The sequence below is a fragment of the Dreissena polymorpha genome, chromosome 3 (assembly GCF_020536995.1).
Source record: "Dreissena polymorpha isolate Duluth1 chromosome 3, UMN_Dpol_1.0, whole genome shotgun sequence".
In the NCBI taxonomy this organism is placed as follows: Eukaryota; Metazoa; Mollusca; class Bivalvia; order Myida; family Dreissenidae; genus Dreissena; species Dreissena polymorpha.
Window position 1 is genome coordinate 41,424,746 of NC_068357.1, and position 18,395 is coordinate 41,443,140.

General features: G+C 33.9%; 1 protein-coding gene across 2 annotated transcripts in view; it reads right to left on the reverse strand.

Annotated features, from left to right (window-relative positions):
- LOC127873806 (E3 ubiquitin-protein ligase UBR2-like) overlaps positions 1–18,395 on the reverse strand; it is a 103,196-nt gene that overhangs the window by 61,626 nt on the left and 23,175 nt on the right. Inside the window, exons 10-23 of one of the 2 annotated variants that reach the window (XM_052417798.1) lie at positions 16,871–16,907; positions 16,636–16,687; positions 14,202–14,300; positions 12,948–13,029; positions 10,153–10,225; positions 9,651–9,756; positions 6,721–6,849; positions 5,312–5,402; positions 4,919–5,005; positions 2,763–2,824; positions 2,140–2,247; positions 1,710–1,775; positions 1,506–1,582; positions 125–219 (exon numbers count right to left, since the gene is read on the reverse strand). In XM_052417798.1, the coding sequence (XP_052273758.1) occupies positions 125–219; positions 1,506–1,582; positions 1,710–1,775; positions 2,140–2,247; positions 2,763–2,824; positions 4,919–5,005; positions 5,312–5,402; positions 6,721–6,849; positions 9,651–9,756; positions 10,153–10,225; positions 12,948–13,029; positions 14,202–14,300; positions 16,636–16,687; positions 16,871–16,907 (1,164 nt within the window). Of the gene's footprint in view, positions 1–124; positions 220–1,505; positions 1,583–1,709; positions 1,776–2,139; positions 2,248–2,762; positions 2,825–4,918; positions 5,006–5,311; positions 5,403–6,720; positions 6,850–9,650; positions 9,757–10,152; positions 10,226–12,947; positions 13,030–14,201; positions 14,301–14,860; positions 14,960–16,635; positions 16,688–16,870; positions 16,908–18,395 lie in introns of both variants that reach the window. The other variant, XM_052417797.1, reaches the window with a different exon arrangement.

Below are 18,395 nucleotides of genomic sequence, written 5' to 3' on the forward strand. Positions count from 1 at the left end.
GAAAGTGTTGTCCCTGATAAGATTGTTCGGACTGTACAGGCTAGTCTGGTAAGACACTTAAACCAGATGCATGAAGCCCGGTTTTCCCAGGATCTGACTCAATTTATGAACACCTCAGACCTACCCAGTATGACAATGAGAAGGCTGAGGAACTCCTCTGCCAGGAGCACAGTCTGTCTCAAGGAGTCCTCCTGACCTGTCTGGCGGTCAAAGTCTTCTCTGCAATTTAAGACATACCACTCAGCCTCTAGGTTAGGTTACAGGATATAACAGACTGTGCAAGCATGGAACACTTGGTTTTGCAATACAAAAATATTAAGCGTGGCATTCAAAACCTGAACCACATGTCTTGGCAAATGTTTAATGTTTTTGTGCTGAGCTTATGAAATTAATGGTATTCAACACTTACCTGGTATTCTATTTTTCAAATTCTTTTTTAATATACAGGGTCTTTATTTTACAACAAGCAAACATGGCAAAATGTGCAAGAAAAAATTATACATATCACATGACATGTGAAAACAAAATTATTATTGTTCTGAACGTGACTTCCTCATGATAAAGGTAATAAATAATCCCAGCAATGCTACAATAAAGTTCTATTAATTTATCAGGGATTAATTTCACTAAACAAGTTTCATAATGGAATAATTTCTAAATTTCCTAAACAGAACAAATTTATTTGTTGAATATTTTGTTAGAGAAAAAAGTTGCATTCATTTTTCTCACCAACTCTTTAACACTTTACAAAAGGATCCTACACACTGACAAAATGGCTTTTTGGTTGTGACATTATTAAAACCAACAAGAACAAGCTGCTTTAATATAGAACCAAGCTATAGTATGGTCAGAACTAATGGCATGACTTTAAAGCCCCTAGAGTTTGACCATGACCTTTGAAGGTAACAAACAAATTTGTTGAATTGATATACCTGCCAAATGAATTTTGTTTATGGATGGGTGCAGATCTCTTGATATATGGTATTATCATCAAAAATAACTAAGTGTAGCGCATTTGTTTTTATTCATGCGATTCTCCTCATTGATATCTATACACCCATGAAGTTTCATGTTGAAATCTTGTAGCGCATCTTAGATATAGCCTTAAAAAGTTACATCATACAAAAACAACAAAAGGGCAAATTTCTTATCTAACTAAAAAAGTGAAGGGTTATGGTTCTTAAACATTGCACTTCTTTTGATTGATATCTTTACACCTATGAAGTTTTATGTTGATATCTTATTTAGTTTCTGACACAAAGAACTCAAAAGTTGTGTGACAGACAGACTGACAGACTGACCGATTAACAATGCCTTTTCTATATCCCCATGCCTTTGATTTGCTGATAACAAACCATAGTTTAATTGAATAATAAATAATAAATTTATAATCCCCAACATATCAGGAACATGCGCTTTTTCATATGTGTGGATAGATATAAGACTTCATGCTTCTAATTTTTTGTTGGCATTAAAACGATATCATATCAGAATGTGGTACTTACTTCGTCCAATTAGCAAGTTTGTATTTGTGGATCAGTTGAAGGAGATATTCATTGTTGTCCATCATGGATGCGGCAATCTATAAACCATTAAGTTTATTTCATGTATAATTATCTGCTACATCATGTTCCTTAAGCATGAAATAAGAACCATTTTGTCAAAATAAGTGCTTAACGTTGGATGACAAAGTCAGGGAGTATACCAACCTGAAGCATAACAACATCTCTGTCGTACATTTCTGTTCGGCACTTCACATTATGATAGAAGAAAATCTGCAAGGGAAATAACACAAGGTTCTGTTTAGTTATCTACTAGTAATTATTTTTGTTGAAACAGATGCACATTGCACATAAATACCACTTATTTTAAACTACAAATGGTGAACAACTCTGCAAGATTAATGTGTCACCTGATGACAAATAATTGAAATATGAAAAGAGTAATTAAGCCAAAAGTGGAAACAAACTTTTTATTCCTTTGACACTTTCTTAAAGTCTACAAATTAGGCACAATAACATGATAGTCACCACAATCATATGTATGTGTCCTAACAATACCTAGCAACTCTCTCATTTTGCATACAAACATGATTAACCCCCAATATTTGCACACTAAAATACAGGTTCCGTGGCAGACCTGGTTAATCAAAGCATATCCATTTCTCCTCCACATGTTTGCATTGGATTGGGCCACCATTACTTGAACACGCAATGGAAACTCCAGCAAATCTGCCGCAACTGGGCGCTGAAAAACATGTCACATCATACATGAAACCTGCCAGCACACATTTGTATAACTATCTCTCTTACTTGATTAAGGCTGTATTTGTATCCATTTTTATGTTTGTTAATCCCATCATCATACACGCATTATTGAAATAACATTTTATTTGATAAACTTTGCTGCTTTCAACAATGTTCAAATACGCTGTACACTGGCAGCATAGTAATGACATTTTGTTTACTTACATGACATAACTTGATGAGTTTGTGTTGTTTTAAGCCAGTATCTTTTGTTTACTTCTAAAGTTAAGTGGATTAGGTTTTCTAAACCTCCCTAAATTAACATATCTGTATTTAACACTAGGCAAGTTTTTGTTCAATATAACAATTAAATCATATTGCTGAAGGATGACGGGTTAATATTATGCAAACACTAAAAATGAATGTATAAACAATATTTTGAATCAAATACTGCTTCTCTGTATATCACTGTCAGAATAAGTTTTAATAATGAAAATAAAAATGGTAAGAACCTACCATTAAATGACAATCTGTGGATTCAAAACTCAAGAAATGGTCACCCAAGTATGTGTGAAGACCTGGAAGAAATAAAGCTTTGTAATCTCATGCTTTTACTGCAGAAAAATACATTAATACAAGAACCAATGCACATACATTTGTTCAAGAACACCGCTTTATATTGATTGCAGCAATGTATAGATCCTTAAATGTCTTATAATTAAACTCAGACAGAGGAATTGAGGGCTTAACACTATAAAGGTACAAACTGCCATCCAGATTAACCATTGACATTAACTGAATGTCACTTATTCTATATTCAGTTATAAAACATTCTTAATTTCACACATTTTGACTCAGTCTCAAAGCTTGAGGGGCTGGTACTTTCTTCAGATGTTGTTTTACGCATTTAATTTAAGTTCAAAACTTAAAATCTAGTAAATGTATTCGTCAAGACATCAGGGGCAAAAGCTTTTAAACTAAGTCAATATTTTAGAAACTCGATAATGAATATACAAAACAAGATGTGTTTGTGAAACACAATGTCCCCCTATATGATGTTTGACATTGTAGGATGACCTTGACCTTGTGAAGGATGACCTTGACCTTTCACCACTCAAAATGTGCAGCTCCATGAGATACACATGCATGCCAAATATCAAGTTGCTTTCTTCAATATTGCAAAAGTATTCATAAAATAAGCGATTTGGGCCACATATATTTGACCTCTGACCTTAAAGGATGACCTTGACCTTGACCTTTCACCACTCAAATTGAGCAGCTCCATGAGATACACATGCATGCCAAATATCAAGTTGCTATCTTGAATATTGCAAAAGGATTCATAAAATGAGCGATTTTGGCCACATATATTTGACCTCTGACCTTGAAGGATGACCTTGACCTTTCACCACTCAAAATGTGCAGCTTCATGAGATACACATGCATGCCAAATATGAAGTTGCTATCTTCAATATAGCAAAAGTTATTGCAAAATGTTAAAGTTGGCGCAAACAGACAGACAGACCAACAGACCAACAGACAGACAGGGCAAAAACAATATGTCCCCCACTACTATAGTGGGGGACATTGAAGTTGCTATCTTCAATATAGCAAAAGTTATTGCAAAATGTTAAAGTTGGCGCAAACAGACAGACAGACCAACAGACCAACAGACAGACAGGGCAAAAACAATATGTCCCCCACTACTATAGTGGGGGACATAAAAAACCACTAGGGTAGATTTGCCACTGTCTTGCCTGGAATACCCCTGCATGCTGCTTTGTCAGAGAAAATTACCTACCACTTACAGTTTTATTTAATAACTCTATTTCTTCAAGAAATAGAAAGGAAAACATAGAATTACAATGAACATAGGGTAATAAATTTGACTATATTTAAGCAAGATGAATGGTTTACATGCCCCACCCTTCCGTGATCACATAAAATATGCAAACTTACAACAACTCTAAAACTATGAAATCAAAATTCAAATTTTAACCCAGAATTAATTATGAGTGGATAGACTTAACCTAGAGTCATTATGGGTTTATAGACTTAACCTAGAGTATTCATGGTAAATCATAGTTGGTTTATAAACCTAACCTAGAGTATATAAAATTAACCTAGAGTATTCATGGTAAATCATAGTGGCTTCATAGACTTAAATCTTAGTAGGTTTATAAACTTAACCTAGAGTATTCATGGTGGCTTCATAGACTTAACCTAGAGTATTCATGGTAAATCAAAGTGGGTTTGTAAACTTAACCTAGAGTGTTCATGGTAAATCATAGTGGGTTTATAGACTTAACCTTGAGTTTTCATGGTAAATCAAAGTGGTTTCATAGACTTAACCTAGAGTATTCATGGTAAATCATAATTGGTTTATACAAAAAACTGGGCGGTAGGTTCTTCTGATAATCTATCCAGAGACAATGTCTTCTGCAAATGGACCAGTAAGTTTCATGATTAAGTGGTTCTTTGTTTTTTTTTGCACAAAAAAAGGAAGCGTCAAACACTGTCCTGGCAACTTTGTTGTGCAAAGAGTGTAACAAAGTATGTGCAGAGAGAATAACAAAGTATGTGCTTTAATAATAACCAATTTTCTGGCATGAGTAAAGTGAAACAATGAAATTCCAGTGTTTAAGCAATATAAAAAGATCAAGCATTGGTACCAGCAAGAACGCGTGTGACTGGTAGATGTATGGAGATAGGCTGAGTCTCTACATCATACTTCAAACACTCTGCCTGGCGGCCAGCCACTGAAAACACATGAAAAAAATCATGGCTCAGGATAAGACACATCTGTTAACATTGACCAAATCAACTAATATTAACAAATACAAACCTTATTAGTTTGAAAATAGCATGATATGAGTTTAATTACGGTTGAAACACCAATGACTATATTCCTACTATAGAAACATTGTTTTGATTCATTTAAGAATTATATTGATAACAAAAAGATGTCTAAATATAAAAAAGAAATTGAGTAAAACCATAGAATAATCTGTTTTATTTTGTACTTTTGTTTGCAAGTTGTATTACTTAAATCTTTAATTAATTACCAGTGCATGATTCTTTCTTTATTGCATCTAGATTTTTACAGGCATTGAAAGCTTCAACAGTTTTGTTGTAAGATTGTATGAGCACTTCTCTCTGAAAGTATAAACATCACGTACACATTTCTTCTCTTGGAACATACATGAACATACATAAATCAAGCCATATTTAAGAATAAACAAAGTCTTTAAAGCCATGTCTGCATAAAAAAGTGCATGTATTTTGTTAAGATCAGAAAAAAATCCTTAAAGAGTTGTATTTATTTATTTGTGATCAGGATCTTCATCAACAATAATATAATAGTGCCAATCACTTTATCTACAATGATAATAGTGCCAATGACTTCATCAACAATGATAATAGTGCCAATGACTTCATCAACAATGATAATAGTGCAAATTACTTCATAAAAAATGATTATAGAGCCAATAACTTTATCAACAATTAAAATAGTGCCAATGACTTCATCAACAATGATAATAGTGCCAATAATGTCATCAACATCAATTTTAGTGCCAATGAATTAATCACAGTTGATAATAGTGCCAATGACTTCATCAACAACAATAATCGAGCCAATAACTGTATCGACAATGTTAATAGTGCCAATTACTTCATAATTATAGTAGAGCCAATAACTTTATCAACAATGGTAATAGTTCCAATAACTTTATCAATAATTAAATTAGTGCCAATACTTTTATCAACAATGATTATAGCGTAAATGACTCAATCAACAATGATAAAAGCGCCAATGACTGAATCAACAATAATAATAGTACCAATAACTTCATACACTTGGTTTTTTATTAATTGTCAAAATTATACAATATCATCATGATTGTAAAAAATATATATTAATGAAATTCCAATAATTCAGACAGTCATCATTTGATTTTAGTGAGGTCTACATCAGGGGATAGGAACATCCTCATATTAAAATCTAAAACCTTATTAATGATAATTGATGTAAACAACCTAAACCCCCTTCATATAAATTCAAATTATCATTCAACTATCTAAATCAAGCAAATTAAAACATTTTTATTCATATATCAGCATTCAAAAATATTACCTAAATCATTACTAATTGATAGCCAATCAATTTTGCTGGTTTAAACCTTAATTGTTTTTTAAGAACTTTAAAACATCTAGCCTTATTGCTACAATGAAAATAACACCCTAGTTTGCTTTCATCAGGACAAACCTGAAAGCTAGTAGACATTCTTTCCAAGACTGTATCTAAATTGCTAGTCAATTTGAAGTTGAAGTCAATGTGCTTGCTGGTTGATTAAAAAAAAATGCAAAAAAATAATAACCCTGAAAGTCCTACAAGATAGTATACATTCTATTGCAGTGTCTATCCCTAAAAACCCATAAAGACAGAAGAGATTCTATGCCAGTGTGTACGTACATCGCTGGCACACCAGTCAAGGAAGAGCACTATGTTGTCCTCCAGTTTGAGCTGCAGGTTGAAGGCTCCCTCCCACTCAGGCTCAAACTCCAGGTGCTGACCGGTCTGACGCTTCACCGCATCCATACCCTGTGGGCGAGAGACAGCTTGGGAAACACTGGGACACTGGGTGCTTATAATTCTATTAAGAATTATCAGGGCCAGCTAGCTCAATTGACAGTGTGCTGGACTGCAAATCCAAGGATCACATGTTTGATGTTCACTTTCCGACCCAGCAACATCTTGCGTGGGGATTGTTTATACAGCATTTCTTCACCCATTCTTCCTTACCTCATATTCAAGTACGGTAGATGTCAAACAGAAGCAAGTTCACCCAGAAAAGCTAAAATTAGGCCATCCTTAAAAAATTGTTTGTTTAGCATAACCCGACCCAGGTAAATTTGGGTGGGTAGGTAGGTAGGGATTTAAATTTTTTTTTTAGTATTTTTTTTTCTGACATTGAACTCCGACTTATACCAAATTGAAAGGTAATTATCAAATAAAGCTCCAAGTTTTCTGCCTCATGAAAGGAAATTGGTAAATATTTTTCTGCATCGTCCCTATCACCACACATGTATTCGTAATTCTATTTTTTTGTATAAAGAACATCGAAAATATAATATAATCGACGAAAAATACTTTATCCGAAAACGAGAGTCCGAACAATTGTACGCATTTTGCACATGAAATAAAATGTGCATATTGTTTGACTACAGAAAATGAAAAAAAGTAACCTAGCAAATACGTAATTAATATACTATTCGGTTGACATATTACTTTACAATAGCATAGTTTGTGAGTAAAAAACAACAAAGTTATTATAACATTTTAATTTCAATGAAGAACAGAAAGGTGTAACATCTTCGACATGTAACTTATTATTTAATTATCATCTTTTAATTCAGATCGATAGACGGCAGAAAGTTGTAAAGTGATCAGCTTAAAAATAATTTATTGAGTGTTACGCTTCTTTTCATTTGCTTATTTTTATACGACTTTTGCCATCGGCCGTTATATTGCAGGCAGACAACAATATCAACTGTGTATTCCATTATCTGCACATGAATGACCTAATAGCGAACTCAATGTTGATTGGCCAGCTACCATATGCGCTGCAAAACGTTCATGGAAACAAAGAGAAAAATAGTTAAAAAAAAAAAAAAATCTGGATTAAAATGGCCGATGTTTTCAATAAAATTTAAAGAGATTTTAGCATATTTGCAAATTATATTTTTCTTAAGCCAAATTCGCTATATTTTCGCAAATGGCAAACGACAGCGCAAGCCCTGTAATAATGAGCATTTATTCCAATAATAACACGTTCGCAATGCTCGCGCTGTCGTTCGCCATGTGAGCCATTTGCGAAAATATTGAGAATTTGGCTCAAGAAAAATCTAAATTGCGAAAATGCAAAAATCTAGTAAAATTTCGTTGAAAACATTCGCCATTTTAATCCGGACTGGTTTTCTATATTTGTCGCTTTGTTTCAATGAAAATGTTCGCAATTCAACAGTTAACGAAACCCGGTCTGTACCCGATTATACAATCTTGACCTTATTATTATTGAAGTGCACATGGTAGCTGGCCAATCAACATTGAGCTCGCTTACACATGACATGACGTTGTCAAATGAAACGTGAGAATTGGTGGAGCTATCGGATAATATTGGGTCATTCATGCGCAGATGTTGTATAATTTGAATACACATTTAATATCGCAGTCTGCCTTCAAAATAGCGGCCGGGAGCAAAGTCATATAAAAAGATAAACAAATAAAACAAAAACATGACAATACCCGTCAATAAATATTTCTAAGCTGACCACTTTTTATCTTTCTACCAAATATTTACCGATCTGAATTAAAGAGTGATAATTAAATAATTAGTTATATGGCGATAATATTACACATCTCTGCTGATTGCCGAATTTAATTGAACGGTGATAATTAATTAATTTGTTTTTAACTCCAAAACTATCCTGAACGACAGCAGCGTTTTTTAATAAAAGAGATACGAGAAAAACAGGAGCGGTTTAATTGTATTTAAAGTCTAATTTATCGCATATGCATATGTCAAATAATTAGGCGACTCAAATAAATACTGGTACGCGTTTTGTTCATTGCTATTCTAGATATCCTTGAAAGGGCATTCAATTAAATGAAGCAAATAATCGGAAAGGATAAAAAGAGGAAAGGAAAAATGTAGCGGAAAGAATTTTCGGCGAGCAAAAAAATTATTTTCTTTGGAAAGTGACAAAAACAAAATTTAGTCGGGCCGATTTTAGTGGGTTGGTCGGGTTATGCCAAAACAAAACAATTTTTAAGGATGGCCTTAGGGGAACTAACCATCATCATATATACTTAAATATTGCTGAAAATAATCTGTTTGTACAGCTAGGAAACAATAGGGACATAACGTTCTTATACTTAACTTTACAAGACAGATTGACACACAAGGTGTTTGGCCTTCATAAAAGCTAAGACAGGTTTGGAGAATGTTTCAATAATTTATTATAGTTGATTTATGATATGTAATCAATTACATTAATTTTGAAAAGAGTTATGAAGATTGTGGCATGATTTAAGTTAATATTTTATGCTAATAGTGTTCACATGTGCATGTATCAGGTTAACATTGGGAAATTGAAAGTAATGAGAATAAAAACTGGCATACAAGCTTTTACTCAGGAGTGCTAATTGAAACGGCCTCAAGTATTATCAAAACATGCATACACATTCCCTTCATACCTGAACCAAACTTTTGTAAGTCAAGACCAACAAATACAAACAAGCATTTATCAACAATTACAAAAGGCCCACCTAAAACAACATAAGCAAATGTTGAAAAAAGTTTCTTTTTACCCCAATAACTTTTGAAAAACTAGTGTTTTTACCTCCATGAGTTTAAGTAGTTCTAGGAAGTATGTGTATCCCTCTAGAAAGCTTCTCCTCAGCTGATCTGTCCACTCCCCCGGGCTGGGCTTGCATATGAGGGCATACCTAGGACAGACAGCTTTCTCTAAGTTATTACATCTATGGCTGTATTAACAGGCTATCAGTAGATAAATGTTCAGAACTCTTTCACAAATAGAGAACATAGAAAGACATCTCTCACAAAGTAGGAATAATTATTTGTAATTATATTTTTATTTCTGATAATATTAACATTTTAGTTATATAAAAATACACTTTTGTTTTATTAAATGATATGTTGATATAAAATGGTTGAGCATGTGTATTAATCCAGCTGAATAAAATCTCATGATACATTGTAATTGTCAATAAGCCCCAGCTAATTTTAAGCACTCAATATTTATTTCAAGCAATTTTCAAGGCAAACCTACATTTTCAAGCACTTTTCTATGTCTGCTGGAGCAATTTGCAAAAAGAACTTACTTAAGATCATGTAATGAGAAACATGCACGTTTAAAGGTTGGACTGCTAGTTCGTTCAAATGACAGCTTTCCATCTGAAACAAACAAACAAGAGATTGCCAAGCAATATGGTCCCCTACCGGTGAAACTCCACCATTGTCAGTAAAAAAAAAATATATTTTTTTTTTATATATATATTTGTTGCCGTAGCAACCAGAATTTTTGACGTAGGAACAAAATGAAATGACGTGCATAATCTCCATATTGCTATCTATCCATGTTTCAAGTTTCATGACAAAAAATATTAAAAACTTTTAAAGTTTTCGCAGGATCCAGAAAATTGTGAAGGACTGAATGACTGACAGACAGACAGACGGAGTGCAAACCATAAGTCCCCTCCGGTTTCACCGGTAGGGGACAATAAGCATACACTCAGTCAAAAATAACCTTAAGACAAAATCAAAATATGTTGTATCATTTTCATCTAATAATTGTATCAATAGTAATTACCATGCCATCTTTATTTGTTATTTCCTAATTCATGTGTGACTCATTGCAATTTCCAAGTAGGGTATGTATAAAAAGATTACTGCACAATTGTACATATTGTATCACTAAAATGTAGGCCTGATAAATAATTGCACAGCTTAATTTAACAAGAGCACCGCCTTGCGGGTGCAGACCGCTCATCTATTTTCTTTTTAAAGGTGAAGGGACTCTCATTTTCAATCACAAAGGAGGGAGGAGTGGAGTGAAGAGGGGTGTATAGTGTGGGGTTGTGGACATTTATTACATTATCTTCCAAAAAGCGAAAAAAAAAAAAAAAAAAAAAAAAAAATCGGGGGGGGGGGGGTATAGTGTGAGGGTGTTGGTGATAATTTGTGAGATGATCTTAAAAAAAAAAAAAAAAAAAAAAAAAAAAAAAAAATCAAAAAAAAAATTTGGGGGGGGGGGGTGGGGGGGGTGGGGTGGGGGTATAGTGTGAGGGTGTGGTGGTCATTTGTGAGATGATCTTATAAAAAAAAAAAAAAAAAAAAAAAATTAGGGGGGGGGGGGAGGGGGGGAGGGGGGGGAGGGCACGGGGGATGGTTTGGGTGAAGTCTATTGTGGTATGTCAGGTAAGAGTAGTTTCATCAAAGTATCAATCAAATCTAATCATAAATAAAGAAGTTATGGCAATTTTAGCAAAATTTAATAATTTGACCTTGAGAGTCAAGGTCATTCAAAGGTCAAAGTAAAATTCAAGTTGCCAGGTACAGTAACCTCATGATAGCATGTAAGTATTTGAAGTTTGAAAGCAATAGCCTTGATACTTCGAGTGGATCGAAACACAAAATTTAACCATATATTAAAAGTTACTAAGTCAAAAAAGGGCCATAATTCCGTAACAATGACAACCAGAGTTATGCAACTTGTCCTTTTACTGTACCCTTATGATAGTTTGTGAGTGTTCCAAGTATGAAAGCAATATCTATGATACTTTAGGGGTAAAGTGACCAAAACATAAATCTTAACCAAATTTTCAATTTTCTAAGTATAAAGGGCCCATAATTCCGTCCAAATGCCAGTCAGAGTTACATAACTTTGCCTGCACCGTCCCCTTATGATAGTTCATAAATCTTGCAAGTATGAAAGCAATAGCTTTGATACTGTAGGAATAAAGTGGACCTAAACACAAAACTTAATCAAATTTTCAATTTTCTAAGTATAAAAAGGGCACATAATTCTGTCAAAATGCCAGTCAGAGTTACATTACTTTGCCTGCACAGTCCCCTTATGATAGTTAGTAAGTGTTGCAAGTATGAAAGCAATAGCTTTGATGCTTAAGGAATAAAATGGACCTAAACACAAAACTTAACCAAAATTGTCAATTTTCTAAGTATAAAAAGGGCACATAATTCTGTCAAAATGCATGCCAGAGTTATCTAACTTTGCCTGCCCAGTCCCCTCATGATAGTAAGTAAGTGTACCAAGTTTGAATGCAATAGCATTGATACTTACTGAGAAAAGTGGAACTAAACGCAAAACTTAACCAAAATTTGCAATTTTTTAAGTACAAAAAGGGCACATAATTCTGTCAAAATGCACGCCAGAGTTATCTAACTTTGCCTGCCTAGTCCCCTCATGATAGTAAGTAAGTGTACCAAGTTTGAATGCAATAGCATTGATACTTTCTGAGAAAAGTGGACCTAAACGCAAAACTTAACCGGACGCCGACGCCAACGCCAACGCCAACGCCAACGCCAACGCCGACGCCAAGGTGATGACAATAGCTCATAATTTTTTTTCAAAAAATAGATGAGCTAACAAGAGACTAAAATACATTTGAACAGCCTTCTCCCAAGCTATGGTTAACAGAAAATGTATCCATGTATACACAAACTATTTTTTTATATAACAAAAATGAAAGTAAACAAATGTAACAACAAACTGCAATATGGAATTATCAAAATGACGTATATATTATTACCACGCCGCCATCCTGGCCTTATAACATATCACAATTAATGCTCTGTTTGAAATACCAATACTTTCCAATTGATTTAGAAAAGAGTTACACATGCTATATAAATTTAGCTTTTTTACTGAACATTATTAAGAAACAAAACAATATCTTTACCCGGTACTTCTGTGCTGTTTGGATATTAAGTTTACCTTCTTTTAATTTATTTAATGCATTTTTTAAACAGTTTTTTTGCCAATAAGTGTTCCATTTAAGCACATGAAATGATAATATTATAAATATAATAAAAATTATTTTAATTAATATACATCTGTGGACACATCATTGTAAAATGATCTCAAAGACATGGTCACCTTTCTTTTTCTCCTCACAGGTTTCTAGGAAGGTTTTTAAGATCACAGACAGAAGGTTGTGTTCCGACACCAACAGGCGGGCCTGTGAAAACAGATACACACCACATCATGCTTGAACGCAATCCTTTGTAACGTAAATACATCAGGGTCATCATGTTTAACACTCATAAATTCAAAACACTTTTATCAATTTTACTCAGAATATAAAAGTGTATAAGATCTACTGTAATTTGTGATTAAATTTCAGTAAAACCTCCATGCTTTAAACACACACACAAAAATCTGAGATTTTGCTATCCTGTTAACTTCATACCAGTACAACCAGCATATACATGTATATTACATCCAAATCGACATGGTAAACTAAGGTTAAATTGAAAAACGTTAACCAGAAAAAAAAACGTCATTAAGTTTGTTTTTCATACAAGCACTAATTCTTTGCAAACATTGATTCACTGTTGCCTTTTTTTAACTTTATGGTCACCGATATGTCTCTGCTATTGATTTGTATGTCAAAACTATGCATTTTTGCTCATAAATTTTACTGACAATTAAAGTAGTAAAATACTAATCAGTCCTTATTAAATGATATAAAAATCAAAAGAATTCATTGCAAATGCATGTTTTTGCCCTCTTTACTACGTAGATTACACACCTGACACACAAGAAACTTGACGAAAAGAACACTTATTATGTATTTACTCTTTTTGATTATGTCATAATATGGAAATGAATTATGGAAAAATGTCTTCTGTTCAGAAACAAAAGTTTTTCTACTTATGATCATATCAATAGGATCAAGGTTATAAGTAACTGTCAATGTAAATAACTAGTTATAACTGTTAATATTTATTCACATTAATTTGTTAGCACTTATAATATATTATTAAATTAACAAGGCTATTGTCAAGCAATATGGTCCCCTACCGGCTCCAAAATTTGTCAGAAATTCCACCATTTTTTGAATTTATTTGTTGTTGGTTGCCATAGCAACCACAATTTTTTACGTAGGAACAAAATGAAATGACGTACATACATGTAATGTCCATATTGCCATCTTGCAAGTTTCATGAAAAAATATTAAGAACTTTAAAAGTTATCGCAGGATCAAGAAAAGTGTGACAGACAGACTCACAGACAGACAGACACACAGAGCGCAAACCATAAGTCCCCTCCGGTGGAACCGGTAGGGGACAACAAGTTATCACTGTTTACATGGGTATACTATTACAGGAGATATTTCACACAACATACCAGTGAAGGAACAGTGAAAATTTGTACAGTAATATTGGTGACCGAGAACGTTCTATAATGATCATCCTGTATAAAGTCCCTCGTAAGAGAACTATAGTTCTAAAAACAAAAACAAGTTAATCTCATAACCTTATTAAAAAAATACAGTACACAGCATAAGATACAACCATGTGAATGAAATACTGCTGTTAACCATTTTGAATTTCAAATATGTTATAATTGTACTTCGCAAATGTCAAACACAAACGAAAAAACCAGATAAAGAAACAACTTCATTACACCATTCAGCAGTATTTCTGTTCTGTTCATATGATTGTTTTTCAATAATATAGGCAAACCTAGTGTTCATAAGCTGTGTCATAGTGTCTGCTGCTCCAAAAGAATTAGTTTCAGAATATTTTTTTTACAAACAACAACATATGTAACTTGCTATTGCTGATGTGGAACTTTTTAAGCTTCAACTTTCTTTAAAAACCATATTACACATAACAACAACATTTGTTGCTTTTGCTGCTGTAATAAGTATATTTTGCTTTAATTTTTTATTTATGCTATGCAATAATTTTTGAAAATCAGTTCAAAGAAGCAAGTAGCACAGAGATAAGCCACAGCAAGTGAGCACCATGTCATGCCATGAAACACACGGACAGACGACATACCAGCGAGATTACAGTGAAAATTTGAACAGACAGCGAGGCTATGGAGACATCATGGTCATGATCGTCCAGACAGAAAGCCTTCATCAAGGAGTTATAATTCTGCCGAGGGACACAAACACAGCAACCATGGTCATAAGGTCATATAAAGCTAGGACATGTCCTGGGCAAACTTATTCATTCACAAAGAAACACTGGATTATTTACCCCAGAAAAATTATTTACTTGTGCAAATCCACATAGACCGGACCAAGTGACAGGACAGTCCGCTAAACAAGGATTTTGTTTCATATCGCCTAATATTAATTTTTTTAAGTGATTTCTTTTTTAACTGTGAGGATTTTTTATACAGACGGGTACAAATTCTGCTGCCTTAACATTTATGCTCTAAATTTTACCACATACATGTATTGTGCATTTTTATGACTCAGTGAAAACAAATTTTTCCGCATACTTACATATGGTATAAGAAGTTATGAATTGTCATGTAAATTAAAATGACATAAAATATTTTTTCACTATGTAAATATTAATTTGAAACAAGTGCATATAACAGGAAAAAGTTGTTTGAACATCTATATACTTCATTTGAACATGTCAGAACAATTAATATTAAGTAAAATCATACCAAGACCGAAACTCAGAAGATATTGGCAATTAGAGTATAATAAGAGTGTTTGAAATATTGTCTGGCACTGGAGAAGTTAAAGAAATCAAAGACAGCCAATATAAATGAGCCGCGCTCTCTGAAAATTGGGTTTAATGCATGTGCGTAAAGTGTTGTTCCAGATTAGCCTGAGCAGTACGCACAGGCTAGTTAGGGACAACACATTCCGTCTAAACTTGATTTTTGCTAAGAAGAGACTGTCTTGAAATGAAAAATATCATAAAAGCGGAAAGTGTCGTCCTTGATTAGCCTGTGTGGAATGCACAGGCTAATCTGGGACGACATTTTACACACATAAATTAAACCCCCTTTTCACAGAACACGCCTCAAATATACTTTTCAGAACACTTTTTTTTTTAACCAACACAAGAAACTTTTCAAACTTTTTGGCAATAAACTCTACTTCGAGTTATCAAGTTTTCAACCCCAATGAGGACATACTGACACACATACAATGCCAATCAGTTTGGAGATGCTAGTTAACATTGTTAATTGGCTCATTTCAAATAACTATGATCTATTCACAATTTTAAATGCCATTTATGCAGAATTAATCAACTGCTTAAAAAATCTGTTCATTATGAACTTGTTAATGATACACAAGTTCTTTATTAAGATCGAAAAAAAAAATCCAAATGGTAGCAACAATGATACATTTTTTACTTAACAAATACATAAAAAAATCTTTGAAATTATCCACCAGAAGAAAATGAATATACTTCTGATGTTACAAAATATATCAATATTACATTATTAAACAATCGTATTATTTGTAAACAGATAACATCACTGGGTATTATATGCAAGAGCAGGGCATAACGAGTGCCAACGCTCGGCTGTGGGTGCAGTTTTGAATAAATGAAAGCTTGTCAGAATTATTTTTTTAAGAGGTCACAGTGACCTTGACCTTTGACCTATTGACCCAAAAATGGGTGTGGCGTGTAGAACTCATCAAGGTGCATCTACATATGAAGTTTCAAAGTTGTAGGTGGAAGTACTTTGATTTTAGAGCCAACGTTAAGGTTTTATCACGGCGGACGCCAGACGACGAGCTGGCTATGACAATACCTCGGGTTTTCTCCGAAAACAGCCGAGCTAAAAATACACATACCTTGGTGAAGATTATAGAAAATCTTTTTTTACATTCCTGATCCATTAAAACCCTGAAATAAAAATAGGATTCAATAAAGCAAATCTGACCATATTCAATTAAGAATTTAGATGCTTTTTTGAATTACATGCAAGAAGCGTCCATTTAAGTTTATCAAATAGTTAAAGTAATGCATTACATAAATGTTCTGTGTATTTTTGGTTTATCTGTAAAAAGGATTATGCTTATTACTTACCCAGCCATCATCAGCTGATGACTTTGCACTCTCGCAACTGAATAGAATCACAAATACCATTACAATAATACGCAACATTTTGTTTGATATATTATGCAACAATTATCTATGAAGAAGAATATGAATACTTGTATTCAAAAGAGAGCAGTTAAGTAATAGGTGCATATGATTGATTGTTGATTGCCAATCAAACATAAACAAAATAACAAAATAAATTTTTACTTCAATCTTGCAAACTGGCAATTAATAAAGTTACTCAATAGATTAAGTACAAACAAATATGCATCTTATCACAACAGTTGTTTTATATTTTTAAGCACAGTTTTATGTTTCAGAACGTTTGCTTTTTTCTTGGTATGGATTCTTAGGCAAGATAAAACAAGATATGTGTTTGTCAGAAACACTATGTCCCCTTTTGCGCCGCTTTGAAGCTATATATTCGACCTTTGAATTTGAAGGATGACCTAGACCTTTCACCACTCAAAATGTGCAGCTCCATGAGATACACATGCATGCCAAATATCAAGCTGCTATCTTCAATATTGCAAAAGTTATTGCAAATGTTAAAGTTGGGGCAAACAAACACACAAACAAACAAACAACAGACAGGGCAAAAACAATATGTCCCCCACTATAATGATGGGGGACATAAAACAAGAGCACCGCCTTGCGGGTGCAGACCGCTCATCTGTTTTCTTTTTAAAGGTGAAGGGACTCTCAATTTAAATCACAAAGGAGGGAGGGGTGAAGTGAAGAGGGGTGTATAGTGTGGGGGTGTGGACATTTATTACATTGTCTTCCAAAAAAATTTCGGGGGGAGGGGGGGGGGGATTCAGGGATTCTTGGGTGCGATGGTTGGACAGTATTTCAAAAATAAAATACCCGGTAATAAAAATAAATATTTGTGTTTTTTAACTGTTTCAAAAAAAAAAATTGGGGGGGGGGGGGGGTGGGGGGGTATAATAGTGTGAGGGTGTGGTGGTCATTTGTGAGATGATCTTAAAAAAAAAAAAAAAAAAAAAAAATTTTTAGGGGTTAGGGGGGGGTAGAAGGGGTAGGGGGGGTGGGGGGGGTGGGGGGATGGGGGGGAGGGGATTCTTGGGTGCGATGGTTGGACAGTATTTCAAAAATAAAATAATAAAAATAAATATTTGTGTTTTTTAACCGTTTCAAAAAAATTAAATTGGGGGGGGGGGGGGGGTGGGGTGGGGGGTATAATAGTGTGAGGGTGTTTTGGTCATTTGTGAGATGGTCTTAAAATAAAAAAAAATTAGGGGGGGCGGGGGTGGGGGGGGGGGAGGGGATTCTTGGGTGCGATGGTTGGACGGTATTTCAAAAATAAAATAATAAAAATAAATATTTGTGTTTTTTAACAGTTTCAAAAAAAAATTTAGGGGTGGGTGGGGTGGGGGTATAATAGTGTGAGGGTGTGGTGGTCATTTGTGAGATGATCTTAAAAAAAAAACAAAAAAACAAGGGCTGTTTGTAAAACATGCATGCCCCCCATATTGGCTCTCCGTTGTAG